The 15,300-nt window shown below is 33.3% G+C and overlaps 1 protein-coding gene across 5 annotated transcripts in view; it reads right to left on the bottom strand.

The window, feature by feature from the left end:
- The window catches only part of LOC126771590 (zinc finger and BTB domain-containing protein 17-like), a 299,967-nt gene that overhangs the window by 269,448 nt on the left and 15,219 nt on the right, over positions 1–15,300 (bottom strand). For 2 of the 5 annotated variants that reach the window (XR_007669553.1, XM_050491559.1), the window contains exons 4-11: positions 13,712–13,898; positions 11,444–11,614; positions 4,510–4,635; positions 4,012–4,132; positions 2,851–2,983; positions 1,987–2,323; positions 1,806–1,925; positions 18–74 (exon numbers count right to left, since the gene is read on the bottom strand). Coding sequence is in view for 4 of the 5 variants with exons in the window: in XM_050491559.1 (XP_050347516.1) it covers positions 18–74; positions 1,806–1,925; positions 1,987–2,323; positions 2,851–2,983; positions 4,012–4,132; positions 4,510–4,635; positions 11,444–11,614; positions 13,712–13,898 (1,252 nt within the window). In the remaining variant the exon portion in view is untranslated. The remainder of the gene's footprint in view (positions 1–17; positions 75–1,805; positions 1,926–1,986; positions 2,324–2,850; positions 2,984–4,011; positions 4,133–4,509; positions 4,636–11,443; positions 11,615–13,711; positions 13,899–15,300) is intronic. The other 3 variants (XM_050491561.1, XM_050491560.1, XM_050491562.1) reach the window with 3 other exon arrangements.

Genomic DNA, 15,300 nt, shown 5'->3' with positions numbered 1-15,300 from the left:
GAATGTGTGATACTAACAAATCTTGCTCACTTCCGCGGCTAGCCCGTACTGGATCGGTATTGACATATCCATACCTAAGGAAAGACTTCATTAGCTCAGCGTCTTGTGTTCAGCGCAGTTATTTTTCATTAAAAAGCAAATGTATTATATTATAAATATATATTTCAATATTAAATAATTCATAAATTTCGTTGTGTTTAATTTGATATTTACGGAAATTAAAAATTATGAAAGTAAGAGAACTATCAACTTCTCTACGCCAATACACATATCACATTCAATCCATTATATTTGTTTTTCATTTGTTTGAACTTCTATTATAGTATTTTTTTTTTAAATCGAATATCAACGGTATAAATTTGAATCCACCACATTAGCAAAATGCTTATATTCAGCTAATTGCGTTAAAAATAAAATCTAATTTCACATTACTAGAATTGACACTGTCTTTTTTAAGCTAAAAAAGAGATAACAATATAAAAGTGGTAGGTCATTGACCCCGTCTGGGTAGGTGCCACCAACTCATACTAAAGTATTGTTCTGTTCTGGTTTGAAGGGTCAGCCAGTGACACTGCAGGGACAAGGGCCGTAACAACTTCAAAAGAACATGGTGATACAATGTAAAGCCAATAATATCAATGGGTATTGGTACCGCTTACCATCAAATAGCTATATTTACAATTTAAAATAAATATATATTGTTCATCATTTGAAATTAGAGTATACACAAGTGAATAAGTAACGATGGTGTTCTAATGTGTTCCTTTTTGATCGTACAAAAAATCAAATGGATTGCATGAGATATAAAAGAAAAAAAAAACAAAAAGCAAATGCTATGAGGCACAGTATTTGCACGCACACACACACACACACACACTCACTCACACGAAACAATAAACTCTGTTAAAGTTACACATCCTACGAGACAAATTAACGGGAAAAAAATAGCCAATTGATTATCGACCTTATTAATAAACGAAATAGAATTTATAATAGTTTTAAAGTTACACGGAATGTTAGGTTATTGTTCATGTTTTATTAGACGATTAATCATAGGTAAAAAATGTTGACTCATTTTAGTCTTCCATATGAATTTTAGACAAGATTAGCAAAATATAATGACCTGTAAATGGGTTTTTCCTTCAGTTTTTTAACATATTCATAAGATAATTTCCGTAATAATAATTTAGTTAGTTATGTTTTGTTCTTTTTAATGTATTTCAAGTTTTTAAATTGTCCACCGCACCCGAATTTCGATATTAGATATTATATTATTATTATTATTATTTATTACATGTACATACATGACTTATGATTGAGAGAAATTTCTAATTTTAAAATTCGGAGAAAACTGATATTTTTAAAATAGGAATACTTATGCCTTCTCTGTGACAGAGAAAATTAAAATTGACAAATAGTAATGTTTTAATAAAAATAATTAATTATTAATTTAAAAAAAATACGAAACCAATATGCACAAGCAACTAATGCTTTTATATTATCCGAGTAAATAGAATGTTAGAGATGCTGTTCAAATAAAGGTTATGAAAACAATGACGTCATGTCGATTTGCTATTTACTGGAATTTAAATTTACTAATGTGTTTTTTTATGTAGAAAAAACTTATAAAACACTACATATAAGTAAGCGAAGGAGATAATCTGATAAATACATAAAAACATTAAAGAATTTCGCAGTTCCAGTGGCAAGATCGAAATCCTTTGTTTTATTTATATTATATATTTTAAAGTTATCTTAAGTCTAATGGAACCGATTCGCATACCGCCGTGTGGCTGTGTACTGACCAGATCGCGGCAGGAAGTAGTTCTTCGGCGGCCGTCCGCGCTTCCGCTTGAGCAGCAGCTGGTGGCCCGTGAGCGCCCCGCCGGCCACGGCGCCGCTGGTCAGCACGCAGCCCTCCATGTCTGCACAGACGGGGACATGAGCGCGGGCCCGGCGCGTACGCGGGCGCGGCGCGCTACGTACCGAGCGAGGTCTTGGGCGGGCGGCCGCGGCGCTTCTTGACCTTGGGCGTGAGCGGCAGCGGCGTCTTGCGCGGCCGGCCCCGCCCGCGGCGCGGCGGCTCCAGCAGGTCGCCGCCCAGCAGCTCGTTGCGCACGGGCTCCAGCGTCGTGTTGAGCACGACCTGCCCGCGCGGCGGCAGCATGACGTCCCCGCTGGCCGTGAACACGAGGTGGCCCGACTCGCGGTGCGTGGTGCGGACCATCCCCGACATCACCTCCGAGTTGTTCTCGCGCTTCACCTCGTTGGCCATGTCCACCGTCGGGTCCTCCTGGAGAAGTTTTATTTGTTTTGATTGCACCTAACGTTTTGAAATAATATCTGATTAGCGTTGTGTTCTGTTAGTCTTTTTGCATCGATGGTCAATTTGAGCTAATTTAGGCAAACTACTACGTGTTTCGAGTACATATAACAATATAATAGATTTAACTTTTAAAAAATATATATAAAAAATATCTTATAACTTTTTATTTAAAAAAAATACTGATTTTATAAGATTTTACAATTTGATAACTAGTTATTATTGTTTATAGTAGAAAAGTAATTTCATTGAAAAAGCGTGCTGTTAAATTGTTATAGAAGAAGAAAGATCACTGAAATCGTCAAATTATATTATACGGTATTTGTATCGATGCAAAAAGTATACGACATTATAATAATAGTTTACGATTGGTTTAGTCGGATAGATTTTAGTATTATTTCAAAGCGTTAGTGTTAAAACATGAGTCATAGTGCAAGCATCGCTAGGAATAGGAGCTCGGGTATGGGAGGGACGAGGGAAGTGCGAAGGATTCGGGAGGAATAAACGATACGTGCGCGTGTACTGACCCGCTCGCAGATCTTGGTGTGCACGCGCAGCTTGTCGGAGCGCGCGAAGGAGCGCCCGCAGCCGCCGCACGTGAAGGGGCGCTCGCCCGTGTGCGTGAGGCGGTGGCGCGTCAGGTGCGACGAGCGCGCGAACCTGCGCACGGGGCGTTAGGGGCCGAGGTGTAGTGCGATACGAGTTATTCATATTATTCATACTTTATTTAAGGAATATAAACTAGCCAATAGGGCTTGTTGATGGTAAGTTATCAAAAAGGTCACCGTCGCCGATGTACTACGACGCTGTTGAGATGTTTTTTGTTTACCTCCCCCCCCCCCTCTCATTTCTTACTAGTACGTACAATAGAGCACGAGGCCATACTCGCTGCCGGAGGAGGACCTCAGTAATGGAATAAGCCAACCCATACACTGTTGAGGTAAGAGCAACCGTGTGCGATTTATGTGTTCCTCCTGATAATTACTGACTTTTTTTTTTTTATAGAATAGGAAGGCGGACGAGCATTTGGGCCACCTGATGGTAAGTGGTCACCAACGCTCTTAGACATTGGCATTGTAAGAAATGTCAACCATCGCTTACATATCCAATGCGCCACCAACCTTGGGAACTAAGATTTTATGTCCCTTGTGCCTGTAATTACACTGGCTCACTCACCCTTCAAACCGGAACACAACAATATCAAGTATTGCTGTTTTGCGGTAGAATATCTGATGAGTGGGTGGTACCTACTCAGACGAGCTTGCACAAAGCCCTACCACCAGTAATCTATCTCACTAGTATCTCACTATCTCACTAGTCAACCCGTAAACCAGTAAAATTAAATTTAAAGTGTAGTAATTTGTATGTCGGGTAACAATAAGTTTTTTCAATATGACGTAATGATGATATCGTCCGGACCGATTTTGATAAGCGCAGCCAACGTCAATGGAGACTGACCATCTGAACAATAGATATTATAGTGAAGAAGTCTCATAATTCGATGGACAGCAATCCATCACGACAGGAAAGTTCGGTTATGTGCGCACCGAGTCATGAGTGTGCAAGCAGTTGTAGTGTTAGGTCTTTCAAATTTCGGGCTTTAAGGAATTTCTTCACAGAAAACTCTTAACTTATAATGCACACAACACACACACACAAGTCGAGTTATGATATAATAATGTCGTTACCTAACATCGCAGATGTCGCACACATGTGGCCGGCCGTCCTGCGACTCGTTGGCCGCTGTATCTGATAGTGAACCGCTCGAATCTGTTTCTTCATCGTCGTCCATTCCTGGTTTGCCTTTTTCTGCAACATGAGTCATATCAATTCTATTTTACCACCTTATATCTAAACTATAGCGTTCTAACTAAACATATTTGCTATCTGTAATTTTATTAATTTTCCATTATATGATCCTTTTATTGAAATGAAGAGCCACGCTTCAACCATTCACCATCAAACTTTATGGAGTACACTACACCATAGTGTACTCCATAAACGGTGGAAACAGGCATTTAAAGCCAAAATTTAACACAATATATATATATATATATATATATATATATATATATATATATATATATATATATATATATATATATATTAGTTTACAGGCTAAGTTTCAAGTATATATATGTTTAGTCTACATATATAAATGGTAACAGCGAGCTCTAGCACCTCACCGTCTGAATCGTCGTGTTCATTGTTGGTGGGTTTTTGCAGAACCGCCAGCTGGACCACCTTGATACCACCGGCCTTCAAGTCGTCAATCTTAGATTCGTTGCTGCCGTGATTTGAGTTAGTGGCACCTGAAAAAATCACATATTATAACATAATAATCATTTCAGTTTAAAAAAATATATTCATAATTTAAAAATATATTATGTCAGTTGAATATATCCTTATTAATTTTTGTTGAATATATTTAATTGACATAGAAATTTTTAAATAGTTTTAATTATTTATAGTAACATTTTAAAATTTTATAATATGAGAAGCCGGTTGGCGTGGTTGGTGGATGCTTGCCTTTCACGCCGAAGGTTATGGGTTCGATTCCCACCCAGGACAGATATTTTTTTTTTTTTTTTTTATAGAATAGAAAGGTGGACGAGCATATGGGCAACCTGATGGTAAGTGGTCACCAAACGCCCTTAGACATTGGCATTCTAAGAAATGTCAACCATCGCTTATAGCCAATGCGCCACCAACCTTGGGAACTAAGATTTTATGTCCCTTGTGCCTGTAATTACACTGGCTCACTCACCCTTCAAACCGGAACACAACAATATCAAGTATTGCTGTTTTGCGGTAGAATATCTGATGAGTGGGTGGTACCTACCCAGACGAGCTTGCACAAAGCTCTACCACCAGTAAAGCCACCAGACATGTTCATGCACACAAATATTTGTGTGCATGAACATGTCTGTTTCAAGCCTGAGTCTGCGTGTAATTATCTATATATGTATGTATTTACAAAAGAATAATAGTATATGTAGTATATCAGTTGTCTGGTTTCCATAGTACAAGCTCTGTACAAGCTTAATTTGGGATCAGATTTCCGTGTGTGAAAAATGTCCCAGGATATTATTATAATTATAAAATTATATAAATTACATGTTATACATTGCAAAGTTAACACGCACGCACTGCACGCACTTACAAGCATTTAGTTTGTTTTTGACAATATTATTTATAAAAAAAATAGTTTTTTTTTATACTGTTTTGCTATATAAAAATATTCAGATTCAAAGATGAAATACGATTAGAGACCACTAGCTTTGCACTCGACCATGATTTTTACATACAAAATATATTTTTTAATTTAACTCGTACTTATTTAAATTCTCAATGTAAATAATTCTTATTTAAATAGTTTTAAAATTAAATGTCTTGTATGATTTTTTCCCTATTCATAAGAAACATAAATTGTTTTAAATTGAATTTTTCTATATTATGCAGACATTACGTATATTAAAGCAAATATTTTACATATATGCAATTTGATTTGCATATATGTAAAATATTTAAAAAAAACGTTAGTAAATATTCCTCATTACTTTGCAACGATCACTCATGCGTTTTAATTTCAAAAGGCATTAATTGTAACATTTGTTAGAATAAATGTTAAATGGTATAAATTAATTTTAAACTAAGAATAATATTTTTCCACGTGTCTTCCACATCCGTTAACATTAAATTCGATTGTGTGATAAATCGTTTATTTAACTGTACGATGTAATTACGCACATTTAAATAACGTTCAGAAAAATAATTTAGATATTTAAATTCTTTATTTAAATTGAGCAAAAAAAATTATATACTATACAAGAACGTGAAATTCAAGCGTGTCACTAAATTTAAAGCGGGTGAAATTACGAAGAACTGAAACTTAAATCTCGCTCGCGTCATAACTCAGAATTTGCATAGCTCTTTTATCGAAATTAAGGATTTCCATACAAACTTTCATCCCCTTTTACTACCTTAGGGGTAAAATCTACAAAAATCCTACCTAAGTGCTAATCTACTTTTTATAAGGAACCCTGAGTGGGTTTCCCTAAGCAAATGGTGCTAGCCCCCCCCCCCAATGTAGTTTCAGCTGTGCGTTAATATGTCATTCAGTCAGTCAGATATTAATGTATATATATAAAAGATACTATATACTTCCTTCTCCGAAACGCGCTGCTACTTCTGGTATAAGTTTTATGTATATTTGTTTAGTAGTTTTTCTGTTAAACATTACAAAGCCAAACCTTCCATTTATCAGTATAGTTGTTTTTTTTTTTTTAAACGAAATAAAAAATGGATACAGTTGCTTTGTTTAAAATAAAAGACTTTGTTTTAATAAAAGTATGACAGTGTTTCCCATTTTATTGCAAGTATCTACTTACAAGCGGAGACTCGCTATTAAATTGTGAGCCGTGAAAGGAAATTACACTAAATTATTGTCTTGAGACCGTTCTATTGTTGTTTCGCCTCGCGAAATAAATGCGTCATTATTATCTTAAAAATTTTAAAATTCCAACATTTATTATCGTAAAAATGTTTAAATATTATTTTTATTAAAGACTGGTGGTCCTATGTAAGTAGTATAACGTGCAATATAAAATACGGTTTATTTAAATTTTAATCTCTCGAGGTTCCGATTATACCCTTAAATTTTTATTTAGCATATCAGTAAATTGGCTGACGATAAGTGTATCTGTCGATTAACACTGGCAATGTAAGAAGCATTAGTAATTAGAACTGCCAGTGGAAAATCGAAAAGGTAATATATATTTTTTTAAAAAAAAAAAAGCCGAGATGCCCCAGTGGTAAGAACGCGTGAATCTTAACCGATGATCGTGAGTTCAAACCCGGGCAAGCACCACTGAATTTTCATGTGCATTAATTTGTGATTATAATTCATCTCGTGCTTTACGGTGAAGGAAAACATCGTGAGGAAACCTGCATGTGTCTAATTTCACTGAAATTCTGCCACACGTGTATTCCACCAACCCGCATTGGAGCAGCGTGGTGGAATAAGCTCCAAAACCTTCTCCTCAAAATGAGGAGAGGAGGCCTTTAGCCCAGCAGTGGGACATTCACAGGCTGTTTCGGATCGGAATATATATTCATATTATATTGGCTGTCTACAATACATACAACTACTGAAGTTACTGGACTTGGATTTTTTTTATATATTTACAACGTATGTATGTCCGTGTGTATTTAATACAAATATAACAGTTGCGTTGTAGTCTTGTAACGGGGTTATGCTGTTATTTCTTTCATGGGAAGATGATTTTAAATATATTCTAACAATTATTTTTTTTAATTAACATATCGTAATTGCGAAAGAAGTATTTATTGTAATGAAAATATAATATTAACCGTGTTCGACGATAATAGCGTTTTTTTTTTTTAAATGTGTATAAGTATATTATATACATATTTATAATTTATCGGATAAAATGTTTTCGTTTTTCTTTATGAATAATTTGTGTCGTATATTTCATATTATATTGTGTTTCAATACCCGTTCTCGTATTAACTGAGGATCTCATACATATTTATGAGCATAAGTCGTTTCAAGATCCTTAAAAAAAGTTTTCATATATTATTATTTTTCGAATAAAGCGTGTTTTTTATTAATTTTTATAAAGATTCTTTTATCGAATGTCGTTTATCCAAGAAAAAAATTCTGTAATAACCGATGCCTAATCCGTAATATTAAATATTATAATAATATAGTTAAGTGTTGACCTAAAAATGACCTGTTATGATCAAAATCCTTCATTTAATGAACAAGGCAATAAACGACCTTAATTTAAGAATAATTTATTTTTAAAATTTATTATATTTTGGTTGATGACAAATTTTAATATTTATGTAATATAAAAATTAAAAACCTGTCAATTTAATAATTAAAAACTTGTTTAGTCGCTACAATATAATAACGAAATATTTTGGAAAATCCCAAATAATATTCATCTTGGTAATTATTCAAAAATAAATTATTAAAAATAATTATAATATATACTAGTTCCGCGCCGTAGACTCCCATTTACATTTTTCATGTTTGCTTTAAATAATTTATGTAATTATAAATAATAAAAAAACACCTAAATTATCCTACTTATTTACGTAATTAGAGTACCTATTCGAAAACAAAATCGATTTTTTAAGCAAATTTGATTTGACCATCTAAAAACACAAAATGTTACATATATAATATTAGTAAGACAATTTTTTGTTTTATAAATAGTAATAACAGCCTTCAGACGTCTTACTGCCAGATTTAGGGTTGCAATATAAATAATTTAATTATAACGATGTCGAAAATTAAAAAAACACGACTGCGCTGACAAAAAATTAAAAAAAGGGTGTCACACGGGATGATGTATTCTAAGGAAACTCATTCAACAACAACATTCATCGAAATCTTTTTAAACTCACAACCATACGTAAAACCCGAAAACATTAAACTCCTTTTTGGGGCAGTCGTGTAAAAAATGTTGATTGCGACTTAAAATCATTGCCTCTTCAAATGGACTCTCTCGGCTTTTAAAGAAAAAAGTTAAACTGTTAATTAATCGTTAATAATAATTGTTATTTTCATGAATCAAATAGTTAATTTAAATAAATAGTAAAGTTAATATATTATTTCGAGCGTTCGCTTTGCAAACATTTCATGATTACATACCGAAATTTAATTCGAATTTGTTTACACGTCTGGGTGTGACGCTATGACAAATAAACAAAAACTTTCACATTTAATAATATTAAGTAGCATTATAGAGCAATAAAAGTTAACTGTTTCGCAATACATTTTATAATTTTAAAGAAACGAATTGAAATTTTCAATTTAATTATATTAAACAAAAATAAAGTATTTTTAATCTTATCTAAAATATAAATGAATATTATTTATTTCTTCATTAGCACTAATGATGTTTATAATGATGTCTGAAACAATTTCAATATTCTTTGCCTGTGTATGTAATTTGTATAATTAAATTGTTAACATAAAAAAAATGTATGTATATCCGTTGAATTGATTTAAATATGAACTAAATAGTGATAGTTAATGATATACAAAGGTTTATATATAATTGTTAAATATGTACGTACGAGTTTCGTTCAACGATGCTTCTAAGGTTCAAAGTGTTTCATTCCTAACCTGTAGTAGATTTTTTATTGTTGATTAGAATAAAGTGTATGTCATTGACCTTTGACCTTTTTAACCTATAAATATAAAAGGGTATTCAAAATAACTCTACACTTTTTTAGAAAACTATACACAAACTAAATCGTGATGTTATATTGAAGCATGGCTTTGTTTTTCATAATAAATTTTCAGAATTCTTTAAGTATATATAATTTTAATTAATTTATAAATGTAACTTGATTAACCATTGTTCTAATTTCGTCCTTATCTATCTTAATGAGATTAAAAATATATTATTCGAAATTCCATTACGCGATGAAGTCATAATTTTATTACAATCCAAGTCGCCGTCTCGGCAAATTAACGCGAGCGCTCGAAATAAAATATAAATATTGTTTGCACGAAAATTTTCATTTTAAAACAACAATGAAATAACGTTTTAAAAAGTGATATTTGAGAACGCGTCGGATTCAATTCGACTAGATTAAATAAAGAATAATTGTTTTCAATTGAAAAATATTCACTGCGTATTTGTATTGAAATAGGCTTTCGTTTAACCTTGAATTTATTTGTAGTTGTTATTTAAAAAATGTTTTAAATAAATAAAATCACACGTATCGTAACAACGCTTGTGATACGTAATATAAATTTTTCATTATTCTTTTTTTTTTAAATTATTTTTGTCTAATAAAGTATATATAATATATCCTGGGACATTTTTCACACACGGCCATCTGATCCCAAATTCAGCTTGTACAGAGCTTGTGCTATGGAAACCAGACAACTGATATACTTCATATACTACTTTTCTTTTGTAAATACATACTTATATAGATAATTACACCCAGATTCAGGACAGACATACATGTTCATGCACACAAATGTCTGTCCTGGGTGGGAATCGAACCCACAACCTTCGGCGTGAAAGGCAAGTATCTACCAACCACGCCGACCGGCTCGTAAACTTTTAAAGTTTTAGTTTATCTGTAATTATAAAACAAATTTGTTTTAGAATAATATGGCGGGTTAAAGAACTATTTATTAATTAAATAGTAGTTTCTACATAATTAAATTAATTTAACGTATGTAGACTGTTTAATTATACTAATTGTAGTTGAAATGACGATCCATAAGTGTAAAAAAATCAATTTACTATATTACTAACTATTATATCAATAATATTTACTCGTTCGAATATCTCTGAAGGAGCGTGATGCGAGCAAAAGTTGCATTAGTTATTGATCGGCTAACTAAACTCGACGGTAACGTTCTCGCCGATATGAGCGAGAGAAACGTGTTTAAACATTACTACTTTATGTACAAACTTCATCGATCATTAAACACTACTTCTCTATAATACAACTTATATATAACTTAACTTATATAAGACAAACAAGTTGTCTCAATATGTTATATAAAAATCTTAGTATTATTTATTAAATATTAATATTAATTATTTAATTCAATTGAATGTAAAGATACTATTGGTTCGGAATGAATGAATGTGGAATGGATGATGATGAATGGAATGAATGAAAAATGAGAAGAACCGGTAAGAAACTCTGTAATTAATCTTTACTAGGTTGGTTATTTAAATACATTTTTATAGACTGGAAAAAGGGCTACCTGATGGTAGGTTGTCATCACCGCCCATAGAAATTGGCGCTGTAAGATATTTTAACCATTGCTTACAACGCTTTGGCACGTACCTTGGGAACTAAGATGTTATGTCCCTTGTGCCTGTAGTTACACTGACTCACCCGAAACCGGAACACCAAAATACTAAGCATTGCTGCTTGGCGGTAGAACATATGATGACTGGGTGGTATCTACACATACAGGCTTGTACAACACTTTACTTCCAAGAAAATTATTATTTGTGAGATTTATCCGGAACGAAAATCAACGAATATTAATTCGAAGGGTTTTTTTTTCATCTACATATACAGTTTTACTACTTTATTACTTACCCGGAGATAAAATCTTAGCTGGACGTTCATCAGTCTTATTGTCTTCTTGGAAGCGAACTGTCATAGCTTTCTTCTTGACTCGTAACTTCTCGTCGTCTGGGGACATGATAGAGACGCGTTTCTTCGGTCTGTCGTTCTCTAAATCATGTTTCATGTCTGACGCTGCAGCTGCTGCGGATTGAATTTAATTTGCGAAGGTTTAATTACAAGGAACATTGGACAATTCATATATTGAATCCAGTCAGTACGATAAGTTACGAAATATTATTGTAAATAATATAAATATATTTCTCCGTTGAGTTGAAATTAGTTTTGATTAAATATATATTAGATAAAGTTTCTGATAGAACTCATTTCATTACTCATGAAAATATTGAAAACCAACTTATGGTGATTATTTTGATGGGTGTATTCTTGAAATGTTATAATTGTGGTAAATGTCTCATATCACTTTCTGACATTTCACGAGCGTTTTCTGCGGTGAGTTGCGAGTTTGCGCTTATTAAAGAACAAGCACTCGTATGATACGCTTACAAAAACTACAGTAACACAGACGAATGTTGGTCACAACTAATTTCAAATGGAACATAGTTTTGTCTATAACATAAATAACAATTTATCAAGAAAATATTATTTTATAAGCTTATTATCATTAGATAAGTTATTCAGATGAAATCATTAGGTCTCACTCGAACAAACTGTAACTGTAAAGTACCAAAAAGTGCTACAAAAATTTAATGGCCTGTAATCTATGTGAATAATTTTCACGGAGGAAGCCGGACCACTCCCCGCTCGTCGGATGTCGATACGAAAACTTTATATAACATGCGACACTTCTCTTAATGAAAACCGGACAATCAATATTAATTTTTACATATATTAAAGGATAGTATCAATGAAAAGCTATATACGAAATTAACATAGGAGCGCAGTATCAGATTTCTATATTTTATTTATCGTTTTGATAGCATTACTAGTTTCCGTTCGCGCGTTCGCATGCGTGTAAGGGAGAGGTGGGGTTTCGTGGCAGTAGGTAGGCCATAGTAAATAATGAATGATTAACAACAAAAAAGCCAAATTCATTTCATTTTAGGAGATTTTCTGGTAAATATTCAAAACAGACCGGTTTTACATAAAAAAAATGACGTATTATGACTACGACAAAAAATCGTAAATAACGTCGCAACCCTAAGCTTGAGAAACTTGATTAAATTAACAATACAAATACAACTCTGAAATTCGGTTTTACGAATACTATCTCGAAAAACATCGCTCTTAAAATAATACAGGAGGAAAAAATAAAATAAAAACCGTAACACAATTATGGTAAATATTGATAAAACTAAAATAGCTTTTACGCTAAAGTCGTATTAAACCTTCAGAGAACAAAATTGTTATTGGGTTCTTAACTAATATCGAATTTCGAACATTTATTTATAAACATTATTATTATAAGCTTGACGAGGAATGGGTTCTTAATTAGATTTGACGCTGATAGGAGCTTACGTTTTAGCACACATGCAATTAAAATATGATGTTATTAATTTTGTAAATTGGTGGTCCGATGCATAATCGAATTTTAGCTCAGAAGTTTTACAACATGAGGCTGTGGGTCGTATATAACAAGAACGCCTCAGACGTTGAGCTGTTTAAAATTGGGCAATAGTAAAGTGAGAGCCAGCCGCCAAAGATTCCTTGTGTATTTTTTTTATTGTTTAAAGTAGAAGGACTGGCATGTGGGCCACCCGAATGGTCACCACTGGATATCCGACACCAAAAATTACGACGACTTTGGCATTGTAAGAAATATTAACAATAGTCTTACATTGGCGCCATGTGTAATGTTATCTTTTGTACCTGTAGTTACACTGGCTCACTTACCCTTCAAACCGGAACACAATAATACTAAGCGTTGCTGCTTTGTGCTAGAATATATGATAAGTATATTTACAAAGACGGTTTACACAAGTATCATACCACGAAGTAGATGTCTTTTAAAATTGTTGTCTACGAAGGCAATATTTGTTGTCGAATATCCTTTTTTTTTCAAATGATAATATTTAAAAAGATATATATAATTTATGTATGTACATATGTACTTTTCATGAAAAAATAAAAAAAATAAAACAATCGTTATAGATTCGATCTTCAAAAGTTCTACTTATTTCACTTCCTTCGCCAACGCTTTTCGTAACTTACCTTTTATTTTTTATCATATTTTTATATGAATAATGGTATAAATACTTTGGCAACTTTACCACGACTAACCTTCTTGCTCAGTTTGTATACTGGCAACGACACGTTCTCCTGTACGCGCCGCATGCCTCGCTTCCTCCATTTCCCTCGCAGCCGCCGCTAGAATGTTGTTCACGGCTGTCTGAGTAGTGGGCATGTCTTCACGACGCCGTCGACGAACCTCCTCGGCTCGCATCATGGACTGTTGGTACATGTGAATCTGTAATAAGGTTACTAATTATTTCTGTTTATTTTTTTTTTATCACAAAAACTACTCCTGAATAAAGTCACGAATTGCTGTATTTCCTGGGAAAATATACAATGATATTATTACAATCTGATTTCACCTACGATATATGAACAGAAATGCAAAAGAACTCGCGGTATCTTTCGTAAATTGGTGTAAGCCAACCTACACTGATATTCTATGTGATGCGTGTATTCTTATGGCTGAGCTGATGCCGAGCATTTCGATATATGTTTTTTTTTTTATGTTATAGGTAGGCGGACGGGCCAGTGGTTCCCCTGATGATAAGTGGTCACCACCACCCATGGACATGGGCGGTGGAAGGAATCGTTAATATTTCTTACATGTGCCACCAACCTTGGGAACTAAAATGTTATGTCCCTTGTGCCTGTAGTTACACTGGCTCACTCACCCTTCAAACCGCCTAAAGGATCACCTTCAAACCTGAATGCAACAATACTAAGTATTGCTATTCGGCGAAAGAATATCTGATGAGTGAGTGGTAGCTCCCCAGACGGGCTTGCATAAAGCCCTACCACCTAATATTTGCTCATGGTTCATATCGATAACTACTAAAGTTCAGGTTTGACAATGCAGCGCTACCATGGTAGCAGAAGCGGTTCTTATAGCACTATTGAAAATGACTGCCACAATTTTTTCGAACGTGTTCTGCAGTGAGTTTGGAATTTGTTTTTACAGAATAACTACAAGAATTGCTCTTATATCGCTTATGTGATTATACAAAGTAGTTTTCATGACAATAGGAAATAGTACTGCCGATGCACGTCGAGCGTTTCTCGATAAAAACCGTTAGTGAATTAGAACAGTTATTATTTGTATTATTATGAATACTACTTCACATAATATTAAATAGTAGTCATAAAACAAATGTTTAAAAGAGTATCGAAACGTATTTTTCGATTAACCTATATTTATTAATAAGCTGTATTTTAACACGTGAATTCAGTAATAATATACTGTGAGTACGTTGTATTTAATTAATATTGGTGAAATATTTTAAGTGAGGCTTTAATAAAATTATTCGTAGCGTTTGACATATGACCTCGATTTATTAAGGCGATTAAATAAATTTACCATTAAATATATAAAGTCTAATTAAAATAATGTTAACTTGTCAAAATGGTTTAAAAACTAAAGGACATTAACCAGCAAGTCGTGATAGTACTGTTGAATACATGAATAGTGTCAGATGCCGTTTTAAATCCGTGGGAATTTGTTTTAAGGGCGATTTATTTCATGATATAAATTTTAATAATTAATCTATTAATTATTAAAAAGTATGTATAAGAATATATAAGTGAGAAGGCTTAGTTTAAACTTCGAACGCCTTTTATAATTGGAGTAAAAGTCATTG

Source organism: Nymphalis io, chromosome 11 (genome assembly GCF_905147045.1).
Source record: "Nymphalis io chromosome 11, ilAglIoxx1.1, whole genome shotgun sequence".
NCBI classification, from domain to species: domain Eukaryota; kingdom Metazoa; phylum Arthropoda; class Insecta; order Lepidoptera; family Nymphalidae; genus Nymphalis; species Nymphalis io.
The sequence above is the reverse complement of the archived record's forward strand: the minus strand, read 5'-3'. Positions and strand labels throughout refer to the sequence as shown.